At 39.9% G+C, this 17,332-nt stretch overlaps 1 protein-coding gene across 1 annotated transcript in view; it reads right to left on the reverse strand.

The window, feature by feature from the left end:
• The window catches only part of arhgef39 (Rho guanine nucleotide exchange factor (GEF) 39), a 33,387-nt gene extending 18,600 nt beyond the window's left edge, over positions 1-14,787 (reverse strand). The window contains exons 1-5 of the mRNA XM_076154075.1: positions 14,705-14,787; positions 13,032-13,210; positions 11,237-11,331; positions 7,090-7,210; positions 6,165-6,283 (exon numbers count right to left, since the gene is read on the reverse strand). Of these exons, the coding sequence (XP_076010190.1) occupies positions 6,165-6,283; positions 7,090-7,210; positions 11,237-11,331; positions 13,032-13,181 (485 nt within the window). The 5' untranslated portion in view covers positions 13,182-13,210; positions 14,705-14,787. The remainder of the gene's footprint in view (positions 1-6,164; positions 6,284-7,089; positions 7,211-11,236; positions 11,332-13,031; positions 13,211-14,704) is intronic.
• Positions 14,788-17,332: the final 2,545 nt, after the last annotated feature.

The raw sequence follows: 17,332 nt of genomic DNA on the forward strand, positions 1-17,332 counted from the left end.
ACACCATCTCAAATGATCTCACGTTGTTAATGACATCACACTACTTTGAGAATTGTAAATTTGCCATTGGTGGTGGACTACAGTGAAGTTTGTTTCACTTAAAACCATTTCATGTGGCACACTACATGTTCTAGACTGTAATCACAGTTGTAGTGTCTTCGTCTTAATTCTATCAATATGGTACAGGCAATAATTGACACATTTTCATACTGAATCTATTTAATGACAATTCCTCCTGAAACAGCCATCAGTTAATGAACCAAAAAGAAGTTCACCCTAAAAACTTTAGATAGCAGATTTGGATTTTTAATTATACCTACATTCTACATTTTCAATATATCTCCTCTAATCTGGTGGGACAACTAAGTAACAAATCATCCCGAATTTCACTCTCCATCTACAGTGGCAGATGTGAAGAGTAATACCTTGCTCAGAAATCTTTATCCTGTTCCCAGTGAAGACATGACCTTGAAATGCATTGACAGTTGACATTGATTTCCACTGTGTCTGTCTCGACCTTTCCAGCTCCCCGTTTGTGCAATCTGGGCTTGTTTTTGAGACACAGTGGTGCCACTGGGGAAGGTGGGGGTGACCGTAGATGGTGGGACGTTGTTAGCTGGCTGCAACACTCTAGAAACATAGTTAGACGAATGAGTAGGCGAGAGGTTTGTGAAGGTTTGTGTCCATGCAAGTAGATAGAGAATGAAAAGGTGATTCTTGAATATGGACTTTGCTACTTCATTATTAGTGTCCCCCAAACAGATTTAGTAGAGAACATTTATGTAAAGGGATTAGATGATCTGCCGTCTGCTCTGGGAGGTCTGAAACAACCATTTTAATAATAAACCTAGAAAATATAATCAAAGTATCCCAATTGATTTTTATTTTCATTTTATTTTTGCTTGTGTGTTGGTTTTCTTGATCAGTGGTAGAGCCCACACAGACCACAGACATTAGTCTAATGATCTCTAAAGCAATGAGTCAATCTTCAATTAGTCTTAAATATAATCCAAATAGTTCATATTCTCATGGAATCTCTCATTGTAATAGGTAGGACAGCCCACTATTGACTTCAACTTGCAGAGGGATGTGGCATTTCTCTCCTTGTGTTCCATTAGTGATCACCTATGACCCTATATAACATGTCTGCACCTATTGTTCTACCGCTCACCTGACTTCCTGTTTGCCCCAGGCTCTCACTTCACTCCCTTCCTTCCTGTTTGAGTTGGATGTACTTGTAGTATGGTGCGCGCAGCAGTGTGCTGGATGTGGTCATGATTGTGGTCATGGTCATGATTGAATTAATCAACAATTAGTCTTTCTAAGTTTCCTTCTCAACCCCATTTATTTATCAAAGTGACAGCTCCTCCCCAGGGAAACTTGCAGCTATACATTTTTCTAAACCGTTTGAATAAAGTGATCCTCTTGAGTTTGAATCCCGTCTGTCTTTCTTACATTTAAAAGAACCTAATGGAACCTGTATTTTGTAATTTTCAAGGTGGTGTTGCTTGGTTGAGTGTTGGTTACTCAAACACATGCAAAAACACACCTTGAAAACAAGGAGAAGCTACAGCTACGAGTTCACACAGCCAAGGTACTCTCACCAACTTAGTTTAGAGACCGACATCCTGCTCGAAAAATATTAAGAGGTCCGTTTCTAGTCAAGCATTTTAAATGAGGGGGAGCATTGCCGGAGAATGAAAACGGCTTCAACAAACTTACTTTGCACACACTCGCACACAGCTCTGTTCACCAAGCAGGCTCTTATTGGATTTGTTCATTGCTTCAACTAAAATATTTGCGTTCATCAATTATCATTTATACTGTGAAAAACTTAATTTGGGTCAAGTAATGCTCCGTCCTGTTATGCCAATGTTTTATTGTTAAATTGAACTCCCTATGGAATATTTTATTTCATACTATGAAGCAGTGATAAAAGCAACTTATTTAATCAAAATTATAATTTTTTTCACTATGTATTATACAAAACTTACAGTATATATTTACAATCTGTAATGTTATTTATTAGACACACTTTCTCCTAATACAGAACAGAAGGTAACTGAACAAGAGAGCAGGGCCGTACTACTTTTCCAAATGATCTTGTGTTTGAATAAACTGAAGTCGAGCAAGCTCCAATTAAGCCTTGTACACTTAATGCTTACACAGAAGAAGAAAAAAACATCACAGCGTCTTTCTCCGTTTGTCTCATCTTGTTATAACAAATACATTACAGGCATTATTAGCAGTGGATGCTGTTGTTCTTAAGGAGTGCAGAGGAAAATCTAATTAAGGCGGGTGTGTAACATAAAGGGAAGACTCTAATGAGCATTATTACGACACATTCCAAATAATGTAAACGGAACTCGCTCGTTTAGCTGCTCTGTCCTGCTCATTAGCAGCAGAGCAAAGACAAGATAATGAGACAATAACATAATCTGAACCGTATCTATAACAGTTCAGATATTCTAATGAAGAATTCAGCAGAAAGAAATCACAGCTGGAGTTACTAATTCCTTTGTAATATGCATCTGATATGCCATCCTTCCTCTCACTCTCCCCTGGTGAACATGTTGGGTCATACGGGCATTTGCTCACATGTCACAGAAAAAGGAGAGATGGAGGAAATATCTGTCTAATTATTTTTCTTTACATACACGCATTAATGATTCAAATTTCTAATTAAGAGACAAGAGGAGTTGGCAGGCTCCTGCATGCTGTAATGAACAGGCATAGGCTGCTGGCTAATTACTCCACTTTAATAGCTTTAAAGGAAAGGAATGCAGATCCAGCCTGAAAGACGAGAGATACTCCAGCTTTAAAAACGTGTGCAATTAAAACGCAATAATGAGGAGTGATTGTGATGGGTGTCTTATCTTACTCTACAAGGGTGAGTAACTGGGACTGAGAAATTCAACTTGCAATAAGTGTGGATACTTAGGAAACATTCAGTCGAACAGCAGCCAGTGGATCAGTCTGTAAACCCACAGAAGCTTGGTTACAAAGGGAGGGAGAAGGCTGCTGGCATTTTATCTTTTCCCTGTTATCAACTAATTCTATGACGAGGTCAAATCAACAATGATTTGATTTGATTACAGGTTCTCTAAGCAAACTTTACAGAGTTCCAAAAAATATTACAAGACATGACAGAGCCACACCAAACAATGATGATGGGGAATTTAGCAACATCGTTTACTGCTATCTTTATCTGGCAAGTTTTGTAAACACAGGGTGAGGCTCTTTCTCGGCTATTCTCAACTCATTGTTGTGTTGCTAGTGATCTCTAAACGACTCTGCATAGTCTTGTGAGTCCAGGTATGAGATCATAGGGTAGAGCCCCGCCACGAAACACTACGTTCTTGCAAGATAGTGACTGCAAGTGAAAAAGCGTGTGAGTCTACCGCCACAGTAATCTGGAAACTTTTGAAGACTCAGTTTTGGAGTGAAAACGATCTCGCCCATGCTCGCACTTTCACAGCGCAGTAGAAAAGCCGGCCATCCACACAACAACTCCTGAAAACCCAAACTCCCTATAGCTCGTGTGCAGTCCAAAGGCAGGTACAGGCACTTCTAGACCAGGTCTAAAATCACTGCTTTGTGTGGCTCTAAACGGCACTGAGCTCATTGCAATCCGCACCACAGCAGCTCGCTTGTAAAGCACTTTGTCTTACAATAAGCTAAATTTAACAGCAAACAAGCAATCAAGATAGAGAGTGAAGAGGAAAAACAGCCCGACGCACTCATCCGCCACTGTTATGTGACAGACAGAGCGTGAATTGCTTGATGTCTTCCCTGTCCACGTTAAAACAATGAGCAGGTGTCTTCAGATGTATTCACTCTGAAGAGTTTGGTTGAAAAGCTCAATTTTCAGGGATTGAAAATACAGTTTTAGTGTGGAAGGAAGGCCTAAATGGATTAAAAAACAATGTGATTTGAAATGTATCTGCATTAGTGTGGATAGGGGCTTGAGTTCAGTGCAGCAAGAGATTTGAGTAGACTTGGTACATCACAATCACAAACGGTGATATGGTGATGACTTGGATTCAGAGCAAACCATTTCACTTCGTAAGGTATGCACAAAGAAGGTATCTACCATATCTGATTAAATAAATCTCATCTGCTTAAATATTATACAAAGGAAGCGCTAATTGAATTTTATTGAAGCCCACCCAAACCTTGTTGACATTGAGTCTCCATTAACAGCTTTGCTTTGGTCACTTGATAGCCATCGCTCCATTTTAACCATAAGTATTTTATGGACATTTTCAACTCAATTAAAAAACTGATAATTTAAACTTTTTTTTTTTCATTTGAAATGTTTGACGTTAATTTAAAAGTACCTTCATGGCCCGCACTTTGGTAGTAAGACAACTTGTTAAGTGAAATAGCCTACATCCTAGTACCAGCAGGCCACAGACAGAAGCTACTTTAGGTCGGTCTGGTCTGCACCTTTCAAAACTCTACAAAATACATTTATAGAGAAACTATGGCCTTGTGTTGGAGGACTCATCTTTTGGAAATAAAGAAACTTCATCAGTCTCTGCACATAAAGCAGTTAATTAAAAAAAAAAATCCAGCATGGCCAGAAGAGCACAGGGTTCCACACTTGTCAGCATGGCAATGACCCCAAAACCTCCTGAGTTGTTTGTCCTTTATATGATGCATGCACTCACTACAATGAGCCGAACACTGGACCAATCCCTTGTTCCACTAAATGGTGCTCAGCTTGGAACAGATTTATCCCAAGGCCTCTGACTGCAGCCATGTCTGTGAGAGCCACATCTCTATTATCGACACAAACACGAACAATACAGACAGGGCTGTTATTCACCGCCACAATCAACCCCAGACCCCATCACTGTCATAATGGTGAGCTCAGTGGGGAGGATGGTGATGACTGCTCCATCCACTTCTAGTGAATGCCACTTAATAAAGGCAATGATTTTATTCCTCTCCCAGCAGCAACATAAGTATCTACACTCAAGGCCCCTGCTCACCATCCATCATCACTGAATGGTGATAAGTGACAACAATTTCCTGCTATTCCCAGCGGTGGAGTCAGAGCAAGGTAAGGCGCCAGCCCTGGATGATTATCTGGTCGCCACTTAAAATCATCATACAATTAGACACGTCCCTCGAGTCTCCTGAGTTTCACAGAGAATGACACACAAATCAATGATGATGATGGGAAGTGCAAAGAGAAAAGCTAAAAAAGAGACAGCCGAGAGAAGGCCGACTGCATGTTGGTCATAGTAAGATTCAGCTCCTTCAACATCAGGAGGATTCTGCCAATTCCCCTCTACATGCCACGGACTGTAAACAATACATGCAGTAAAGAAAAAGATTACTTTCTTCTCAAAATAATGAAAAACTCCATTATTATTCAAGGTTTACCAGGATGTATTGGACGCCGGGATAAAGGATTAATAAAAGAGAGGTAAGCATTTGCTGCAGAACAGTGAACATAAATGAAAAACAGTGGAAGTGTCTCAGATGTTCAGACGAAGAGTCGGCACATCTCAAAGACAACTTCTCCGGTATATGATGGATGGATGTAACATATCGAGTGCTGGTTGTATTATACATCTGGAGAGATGAGAAGGGCCTAATTAAGATACAAGCTGGCAGCTTGATAAACCAGTGTCATGTGATCTGTAGCATCGGAAAGCATACTTCAGCCCATTTCATCCTCTTGTTCAACTAATTAACAAGCGAGATCAAGACCGCATGAAATTACAGCCAACAAATGCTGCTGCTTAACAAAAGAGATTCTGACAGTTTCAGGATAGTCTGAGTACTTACATGGGCAATCCATCCAATAATAATTATTACATCTGTCACACAGCCTTTACATTTAGAAATGCAGTTGGTGACTAGTGAAAAGAAAAACAAACAAAACAGCTAAAAAGAACTCAAGCATGAAACGTGTGACCGGTCTGCTGCAGTGTGAAACAGCTCAACCACATCCACAAACACTGGAATGTTTCCTCCAAAAGTACAAACGTTTTATGTAAGTTGCGCATTGATGAAGTTTTCAATTTGGATGCGCCAAAACATTTCATTGTGGCTAAAGAAGAACTACGCAACCTGGGAGGCACAATGAAACAAAACAACACACAAAGGAGAGTTACTATCCTTCATGGAAACAGAAACACAGGTCTTACTGTTGGATCCTGGTGACAGGGAGCTGCAGTAAGTCCTCCAGTGTCTGGTTGATGAACTCAGGTCTGGATTCCTGCAGCTTCTTGAAACGCCTGAATGCTTTGTTCTTCTTCAACTGGATCTGAGACAACACAAACGGCGAGACACTGATAACTTCAACATTGATTTAAACGTTGGATGTAAGCATTCAGGCAACAATTAAGTAAAGGGAACTTAATATCCAGCCTAATCGCTACACAGGCTAATTACAGTATCAACTTGTTGCAGTCTGGGGAGGGCAAGTAGAAGCTGCAACATAATGTCCTATCTCAACATGTTGCTCCTCCAACTTAAAGGAAATTCCTGCTCCCTACATATTTCAGTTTCATCTTTTGTATTCGCACATAAGTTTGAAAACAACGTAAAGAATTTTACCTGAGTAAACAAGCTTGCCTGTCACAATAGCACACTTCCCTTCAGCCCATTAGATGCATGGGGACTTGGAGGAAGGATCAATGCTCACTTGCATGGCTCAGCCCATAATCAATGCAACCGGTCAATGTTCTACCAACACATCTTCTGTCTTAATTAACACAATTTTATCTTTGCAGCATTGATAAGTAAGAATAGAGAGTAGCCAGCATCAAGCCATCACTACTGGTCACTCCCGGCAGGCCAATCAAGAATACCGACACACGGGGTAGAATGTACCTGCAGCAATTATAAACCTCAAGCAATGTTCATGTATGGGCTTTGTTTATTTATACACTCTTTATTCAATGACTTGTGATTCAAAAGTTCTAACGTTAAATGTTGAAAGTTAAAGTCACTCATTTCCAAAGCAATACCAGCAATACTGATGTCAATGGCATTGACCAGTAATGGCTACAATTCCCCAAATGTCTTAATGCGTGTTCAATCAAATTCAATTATAGTCTATTTGCATACCTTTATCATTTTGTTGGCGTTGTAGATGTTGTCCACATATGTGTTGTAGTGGTGTAGCTGAGGACAGAACTGGTCCAAACCCCGGCCAAAGTAGTCATTCTCCAAATGGACCAGCAGAGACCTGCAAAAAGGACACAACGGTGAATTTAGAAGTCTACGTGAATATTCTGTTTAAAGATAATAATTCATCAGGTCACATTCCAATGTTTTTGGGAATGTGACCTGCAAAGTGGGCACAAATAACTTTTAGGTCACAAACCCATCCAAAACTCAAATAGAGAACATGGTGGAAGTAACTATTGTTGCACATCATTTGTGTGTCATGGACTTGTGACACATTCATTTCAAAGTGCACCCCCGCCCCACACACATACACACACACCCCAACCCCCAGTGAGCATTTAGCCTTCAGTCAAACCACATTGGACTTTGAGTTAGTGCATACGAGTGCCTGAGAATGCACTGCTGCTCTGCATCAGAGCACAAGAAGCAGCTGGAATAAAGCAAGATCAGATCTGAAGCATCAATTTGAGCAAAGGCACACATGTTTGGAAAAAGTGCAGGGGTTCACAGCTGAGTTCAGAGAAATGCTCCCCAGTTAATGGGAAGTTTAGCAGGCTAAACTCTGGAGAGTTATTTGAAGGCCTCTCTGTGTGGGTGGCATATTTACTAAGACCCAGACGGCGGGACTACCTTCATGGCAGAGAGGGCCACTTTGTAGTGAGAACACGGCTGCTGAACCTGGGAACAAAACAACTGGATCAAGGAGGCTGCAAAGCAGTCGTTCAGCCTGTCAGGCACATTACAGTAACATGGATGCAATAGGATGGGGGTGTTGACACTTATGAAGTAGCTTGTTATCCAAACTTAAAGGAAGTGCCCCCCCACCACACACACACACACACACACACTTCACAGCACTAATGATGTTCCCGGAGACTTTTGTTGGTACATGCTCGGAGAAGGAGCACTCTGCCGCTGAAGTTGATTTAAATAGATTTTAATGAAGTTGCGCACCAAGGTATTCTCTGTTCATAATCAGGAGATGCCAAGCAGGCAAAAGAGTTCTAAACAAGGGCAAAGGGTGGGAAAAACAGCAACCCCCCCCATTGCCAGAGGCTATTATGATAAATTTGAAATTATGAATTACATTTTTTATACTTTTTTCCATAGCAATTAAATTATCTGGTCATCAGGAGCAGGACGAAGATAACATTAGCATTCATCAGGCATCATGTTAAACCACATTAATTCTGAGCAGTTGTGACATCTGGGGTGGATACAACCTAGACCAAACAATGCAGGCAAGGCGGCTTCATTTGGGGAATGCTCAAACAGAGGAATACTAATTGCAGCAGCACATTATAAGCATTTGCTAAACATAAATGTGCAAATAATTTAACAAATGAACACAACCACAAATAGCCAGACTGCACAGTTTAGCTTATTCTGGGTTTACCTTAACTGTGGACTTGTGCAGTCTGCGCCCGATTAATTTCCAAAATACATTCACATGAACCCTATTAGGACTTAATACCTTTGACTTTCAAAGACACTGACGGTTTACAATACCACTTACTGGATTCAGCTACAGATCTTTCAAGTTGCTTATTCCTGTTTGTAGTGTAAACAGGTGGGGATAATTGGGTTGCTCCTTGAGTCACATAGGCTCACATAGGCGAACAAATAGTCAAGATGAACAGCACGGCATTTCAATATATGGAAATGTCTCCTTTTTTATATAACTTTGTCAATTTAGTTTGAGGGCTCACCAAAGCACAGCAACGGCAGAAAGGGAAGTATATTTCATTAGATTCAATTTGGATTCCAAATATCTTACAGTTCAGGTAACACTGGATCTTAATGTCGCCTTTGACACAGTAGAACCTCAAATCCTTTCAGAAAGACAGAGCAAATATGTTGGCTTGTCAAGAACAGATCAAGTGGTTTTCCTTGTACCTTGCAAATAGAAAGTTATTTGTAGCACTGGATGAATACTTTTCTCAAATATGAGTTACCTGTTAACTGACTGTGTAAGGATGGTCCAGGAATTTCAATCAAGTGTTAATTTAATTGCGTAACTTCCTTAGTTGTCAATTTAATGAATGATTCCAAACATGACCTTTGACCTCAACCATCAATGTGTTGTTGTTTTTTAATGTCACAGTTGCACTGACCGAAGCAGCTATTCCCTTTTCCATCCCTGTGCCCTGATGTGTGTCCACCAGGAAGGTTCTTCTATGAGAGCTTACCATCAAACACCTGACACACATCAAATATGTGTGACACTCTCCACCAAATGATAGAAAATAAACTGAAAAGAATACAAGAAAATGTATAATCAATCACTTCCAAAGCAGTTGTAAAACAGTCACCACTAACAGACTCTCTCTCTCTATGGACCATTTTTTTAATTGAGTGCTTGTCATTATGTTTCAACCATTGGTTCAATAAGGGTCTCATAATGAAGATGTATGGCAACTGTGGAGCCATTTATCCAATACATCAGACTGTGTAATTCATACTTCAATCTTCATTGAAGCACTCTCAACAAGAAAGCCTGTCAGTGTGTAGAGGATGAGGGCCCAGGGGGGAACCCACATGACTCATTATTGAGACTTGGAATGGAATAACCAATCAAAGGTAGCCCAACTATTCACCGCACTGTTTAACATGCTGCATAGTGTCATACTGAACCATGTTGTTGTGATTGGGGAAGTTAATGATTTATCAATTATTGGTTCATCGCTGTTATGAATGTAATCAATTAAGAAAATATGATTAACAGCTCAGATACTATTATTTGATAAGATGGTGTATTATACGCTATACATTGTTGTTCTGTTGTGCTTTATAAAATCTATTTTCAAATCCAACATGTGAGGGTGCAGTTCTCCTTTGATGTCCACACAGCTACAGTTAAGAGAAGAAGATTCCACATATAAGGGAATGTACTGGGAAAACCTCATTTCTCTCTTCCCAGGGTGCATCTGGCCTCGCTGTGACCATGTTTGTACCCTCTGATGTCTGTATTTTTTTTACAACATGCATTACTGATTGATCACAAGGCTCCTATATGATCTCAGGGTATGACAGCATAAGCATTTTCTTATAGAAACCGGTCTGGATAATCGCCATATCCCATTGATGTGTTTTTAATTTAGTCTAAGCATTATTTGACTTGTCTATCTGTCAAAGACAGACGTGACTTCGCCTGTATGCAATAGATAAAATACTATGCAGCTCCTTGCTCTGGGCTCACTCAGACATTTCCCTTGTAGCATTAAGATCAGACATTTGCTCTATTTGAGTCTGCTTTCAGACATGCGTGAATTAAATCGTACCAAATCACAAGTTTGTGCTTTTCCCAAGTCATTCCTTACATATTACCAATCAAGTAAGCTACTCTAAAACCTTTTAAACCAGAAAAGACAATTACAACAGCCCTACATCGTGTCAGTGATGTGTTTAGTTATATTAGTATATTCATTTATAGATTTATTTGTTTATTTGTTGTTGTTGTAGGTAGAAAATGTTAGTAAAACCATAATTGTGCCATTGCAAGATATGAAGATATACAAGTTTAAAATCATTATTAAGAATTTCCTTAACTTTTCTGAAACGTTTGGGACATTATGTCATTTCCAAAAAGCAATTCCTGCACGCGAAACCACAGTTTAAAATTCAGTTCAATTCATGACTGAAGATGTGCGTACATTGGTTACGGAGCCGACTCTGGTTTCTCAGTATATAAACTTGATCATGTGACAAAACATGTTTTGCAATAACTTGAGGGAAATCAATCACAAATCTACATTTTGGTAAGATAAGCTATTATGAACTTCACTTCCAAGTGTCTTGCACAGCAGTTTTCTCAGGAAACAAAAGGTCAAGCAGGAACCAAGCATTCATAAATAATGTATGCTAATGATAATGACGTACATTTGTGATATCACCAGGTAATTACACTGGATATGCAATAATTTAACATGGTGTTAGAAGAACACATCATTGATTTCTACTAAGGGTGAAGATAAGGACGATGCTTAGTAAACTAGGAGTTTATCTCTCAACCACCCTTCATTAAAAAGCTTTTAATCACACTATAAAATATGGATATTCATTTAATCATTGAGAGGATACTTACTGGTTTACTGAAAGAATAGATTTAATTGAACTGAAGATGCTTTCTCTGATGTCCTGCCTCAGGGTTCCTTTGGCCTTCAAAATCTCCACAAAGTACTGAAAGAAGGAAGACACGAATTTAACATTTTGTCAGACTTTCCATTAATAAAGCAGGTAAGGTCTATATCAATCTTAGTAACAGAACAACAGTCTCATACTGCAGTGAAACACACACATAATCAAAGGCACAGGAGCACATACAGAGTACATGTGTAACCGTTCGCACCATTACCAGGTTCAAACCCATTGGGGCAACATTGGGGCAACCAAGCATGTTGGAGGAGTCAATTAACCATACATGGCACTTAACAGCATGCTTAACTGTCACTTTAGCACTGATGAAAGGGGTACATTGGGATCTAGTACAGCTCTGGAGTGGACCGCTGATGCCTACATGAGTATTACTTGTGTCAGTAAGGAGTAATGCAATGATGTCACACCTGGAATGCAAAGAGGTTCAATAACTAGGGGACGTAGGTTTGAAGGTTAGGTTGATACCTGTTGGGCAACAACGGGAGGGAATGCTGGAGGTTTGCAGCATCTCAAGGCCTCAGGGAGTAAGAAGACCAGTGATGGGCAAAGTATCTTCTAAGTCAAGGAGCAGTCTCTATCACAGTAATAGAGCCTTATTGATGTGTTGGGTTGTTTAGAGCTGGGATCTGTCAGCATGAGGAAGGTTAGGAAAACACGACCTGTCATGCTGAACCCCAGCTGCAGGAGTGTTGGCAGGATATCATAGTGTACGGGGGAATTTGGTTGCCATATTTGGGTGATGGGGAGGTAGATGAACCAAGATCCGAACCGAGGGGCTCCCTGGTGTAGGGAAGTGGAGCCAAAAAAGCAGTGGAATAAACATTTCTCAAAATAAGTTTGACGATGCAAAATGACGTAGACGTAGGACTTCAAATGCTTGTGTGGAAGCTGCAAGTCTGGTTGTACATCCTAGTTTGTTATGCTGCAATAAACCATTGCGGAAACAAATGATTGCCTGCTCATCCTTTCTTTTTCTTAAATTCTCTGAGTCAGTCTGAAATTAATACTCTTGCTCAAAAATTACCCCTTGACACTTGTCCTTATGTGTGACAGCGCTGTCAGCTCTGACTGGATACCTTTGAAGGGAAATGTAATTTTTTGATAAGGAAGTGCTTGTGCTACTGACATTTCAATTACTCTCTCAACACAGAGGGCAACTGTGACACCAAAGAGAAACATAGCAAACTGCACAAGACACACACAGCTATAAAGTACATGGAATGACTGGTTGGTGGGGTTTAGCCATACTAGTAGCAACATAGTAAACAGTTAACAGTATGCACATGGCTCATATGAACCTCAAGTACAGAGAGATGTTGTTGTACCACCACACTCACAATAAAGCAACAGCTGTGCTGGTCACAAGTCATTTAAAGTGAAAATTGGATTAGTAAATTGAATGTGCATTAGGCCTAAATTGACTCCTAATTGTACTGTGGGGGTGAGTAATTGTGATGTAAATCTGTTCACTGAGTGAGTGAGTGTTACCTTCATGCACAACTCATAACTTTAAATATAGTAGGGAAGTTCAATTCAATTCAACTTTATTTGTATAGTGCCAAATCACAACAAACTCATCTTATCTTAACTTAACTTAACTTATCTCAAGGCACTTTACATACAGAGCATTTAAAAAATGTGTGTCAACGTGAAAGGTTTAAGGACCTCCACAGCTCTTCACTGTGTTTTTGTAAGGTTAGGATTGTAGATTGTTTTATACGTACAGTGTTGACCAACTCCAGTTGCTGGCAGTACAGCTGTTCCGTCTGCACCAACTCTTTGGCTGTTCGGCATCGTTTCCTCTCCCACCGCTCCCCCTGATCCTGGATGCCCCTGAACACAAGGGGGCTGGAGGGACCGGGAGAAAAACTCATGGCTATAGGGCAAAGGGGGTAGGAGCAGGCTTCAGAGAGAAAAGCAAACAGGGAAGGTGAAAGGTTAAACCTGCTGCAGCTTCCAACCTGTTTGAATGCACACCTGAGAATGGGAAGTAAAGAGAATTGCTACAATAATAATAATATTAATAATAATAAGACCATGACCATGTTCAGTTAATTTCTTTAATTGTTGTGTCTAATACACGTGTTGGCTTGTGATATAATGTGAATATTACCAATACAATATAGCAATTTTCAATGGACAAATAATCCTTCTTGGTAAAAGCCTCAGTGATGAATGAAAAAGAAAACACACACACCCAAGCAGTGAAAAATAAACATATATAGTGGGAATCTGTCTTGTAAAAATGTTCTCTCCCAAGAGCCACTTGGGAGCCAACCCGACCCCCACCTCTCGTACAGCAATGGACAGCGAGTGTCCTCCCTGTATTCCCTCATTAGTGTCATCTCCTCTGTATTAGTGAAGGCAAGAGCAGCATTTTAGCAGCAATTAACCTCAGTACGGTCCCCGAGGGGTCCTGCGCTGTAAACAAGAGGACCCGATCAATGCTAACCAAGGTCCAGTTCTCCCACAGTGGCCTCATGTGACTAGCTGATGAGTCAAACTAAAGAAGCAGTTCAACCAATCAAACATCCTTGCAGCGCACTGTGGACCTGTACATGCTCGGAGAAGTGTTCACTGTGTTCCTCAGCTAACCAGGCATTAAATACCATTACTGGTTGGACTACGACAGGAAGGTCAGACTAATGAGAGAGATGCTTTAGAGAAAAGTCCAAGGTAAAAGGTTCACATGTTTCTGACGTCATGGGGAAAACTGGGATAGCTTTACTGTTTCTTTCAAAACAGCGTGCAGCTATTTGGGATGCTGCTATTCGGCGCTTTATATTAAAAAAAAACACCCAGTAAGCACCAATAGGGATTATATCTTTAAGTTTAGGTTTTCCGAGTTGCACTTAGAGATGACCAAATGAGAGTAGCTAATGAACAGTGGACACCCACAGTGCACATTCTAATGCTACAGTAAGGCCTGCAAAACTGCACATATTACACTTACCTACAGTTGCATCATCCGTTAAAATATTTGTAAGGTCTAAAAAGTAATATAGCTGTAATATATTCTTGTCTTGTGAGTGTAGATTCCCTGATTAATTCACTTTTCACTGCATTCCTCTGCTTTCCGTTAACTAAGGTGGCGATTTTCTGACTGTAAATACATAAATGTCCTTATATACTAAGTGTATTTAAGGACTATACAACGGAAGATTTACATTATATACACACCACTGTAAATTTGCCGATGTCTTTTATCTGTTCAATTCCACTGAACATTCAATAACTGAACACGACACAACGAGGAAACCATTGGGTAACTCTAGCCACTTTTACAGGAAACGGACATCGTTCCTTATTCACCCCAAAACGTCTTCGTGTTTGTATCTTTGTTATATCGAAATAAACTGTCGCTATATGTTATACAAATCCGTGTAAAATGACATACCTTCACTCAACGTCTCTGTTGAAAGTTTAAATCAAGGCGGTCTTTTCCGAACCAGCTTCCGTGTTCTGGGTTGTGGTGTTGACACGCACGCTGATTGGCTGCTTCACACTTCCGCGTTCGTAGATTTTGCAGCTCTTACGTCACATTTTGAAATCTGTCTCTTATCTGTTGTTTGTTTGTGTTTTACGTGATTGATTTTCAATGTCTTATTCTGTTGTGTGTTACAGAAGCTCATCATGTAAATGAAGGTGACATTTTGTTCTACAGATTCAGCCTGAAATGTTTTGTTATCCTTTATTGAAAACCAAACATGATCTCCAAAATGACCCATTACTGTATGTTCATTGTAATGTCAAATGCTTTCTTCAATAAAAAAAAAAACTATAAATGTATATAAAAAAAAACACCAAACATACATTAAACCAAATAGTAAGGGTCAAAGCAAGGTCAACTGAACTCCGCCTTGTTTGCCTAAACTGGCTAGACAAAATCCAAAACCCCACAATCGTTACCACAACGGCTCTAATCAGCAGGATTTCTTAATGCCACCCTTGTGTGTGTGTATTGTACCATTTTTTGTATCCTTTTATAATGTATTGAACCATTCACGTTCAACTGCACTTCAAATAAAGCTGTATTTGATCTGACTTCACTTGCAAATTACAAGTTGTCTTCAGTGTCATTACGGTTTGTTGTTGATTGAATATCACATGTGACATATTTAGCTGCTATCTAAATATGCACACGTACAGGGAAACCCCCTGAAAAAACATCAAAGGCACCCTGCAGATACCGTGATGCTCATTTCCAAGCAAGGTTATACCAGGATTGGTGAAGCATAAGTTACCATGGCGACAGAGTGAGATCAGAACTGAGTCAGCATTGTGATATGGAAAAGTCTGACTTGAGCTTAAACAGAGCCGACTAAGCCCTTCATAGTGATTTCCAACTCCAGGCCCTAAGTATGCAGAGGTACCATGCAACATCTCTACCCCTGCAAAATACTTTATTAATACATCTATTTGAACAAGCAACATAGAAATTACTAAAAAAAATACACAAAAAAAAAGGTCATCCATGTGTGTGAGTCATTCCAAAATAAAGATGGATGAGTTTTTGGAAATGGGCAATGTAAAAAAAAACAACAACCTTGAAAGTAATGTAGTAACTAAACTGGATGCATTTTTGTTGAGCATGTCCTCGTCTCCAACTGATGGTGCAGCAGCCCCACAGAGCAACGAGAACACTGACACCTAGTGCTGATAGAGGCCACATCCTGCAGAAAAGGACACAAGCTGGACAGACAAAACATTACTTTTGTTACCTTTAAAAATGGAATTGTTGTTCTCCATGTCTCTGCTTCCCATTTCCTGGTAAAGGAGCGAGATTTTAATATAACAAATGTATGGTGACAGAAATTAAAGTTTGGACATGATGCGGCCCTCCTGCAGTTAATTTCAAAATCTCTCTCTTTCCTCTAAAAAAGGCTGTATTCTACCTTTCCTTACTTAAATTGTTAGTTTTTACATTGCCCCTTTCTAGGCATGGCAGAAAATCCATTCTTGGATCATCATAGGTAACCAAAAACAACAAAACTGCCCAGTTCAATGAAACACAGCGAAAACGTTTGACTAGTGGGTACTCGGAGATTGAAAGGTTTTATCTGTTGAATGTGATCCGGGAGAGTGACAATTGAAAAGTAAACAAACTTAGTCTAGTTCAAAGACCATGAAAAAATAAGAAATCCTGGCTCACAAATTTGGTCATATTTTGGGAATAAAAATGAAAGTGCCTTTTTTTTTAATTGATATTAAAAATAAAATGTTAATGTGGACAATCATATATCCAACAAATCCTATTATTTTTAATGAATTTTGCACTGTAACATAAACCAGATCGCTTATGAGATGAGGTTGATCATTACACTTGAATGAGGGTGTAAATTCCCATGATGGGCTATGCATCTTTGGAAAGAAAACTGGGGAATAGGAAATCCTGGGACTCCTGAAGAGGACAAGGGACACTCCTTTGAGGACGACAACGTACATATCCTGGACAGGGAAGACAGATGATTTTAAGGGGGGTAAAACTATCTCGTAAAGATAGAGAAACCATCTCTTAACAGAGGAGTAGGTCTAGGACACCACCTATCACCAACGTAAAAACAATCATTCAGCCTCTAATGAACATTGTTACAGGAGAAAGGAAACCCCAACGACTGATTATCCACATCCTCGCCACAGTGGACTCAGATCACTCTAACAATCAGGAATATCAACTACCCTGGTTATGAGTAATCAGGAGTATCAACAACCCTGACGACAACTCTGCAGAGGTTAAAACCAGGGAATCCCCACATGTCTACCAGAACTGACGAAGCCTTTCGGATAAGAGGTTAAACGTCTTCAAGCCCTTAACAGCAAATCCAGTTGCCTGAGATGAACTTTCATGGATAATTTGAAGGTGTTTCTTTGGCAAACACAAAGTATGAATTAAAAGGAGCTCAGTCTGTTCTGAGATGCTGAGAGAGGAGGTTGTTGAGAGATGTCCTGTATTAATGAGTGCCACTGTGCTCTTCCTTGTACAGAATAAACTGCCTCCGATGTGAAATTCTGTGTCCAGAGAGTA

This window comes from Genypterus blacodes, unplaced genomic scaffold, assembly GCF_046128005.1.
Source record: "Genypterus blacodes isolate CSIRO-AG114 ecotype Tasmania unplaced genomic scaffold, CSIRO-AGI_Gbla_v1 ptg000061l_1, whole genome shotgun sequence".
NCBI classification, from domain to species: domain Eukaryota; kingdom Metazoa; phylum Chordata; class Actinopteri; order Ophidiiformes; family Ophidiidae; genus Genypterus; species Genypterus blacodes.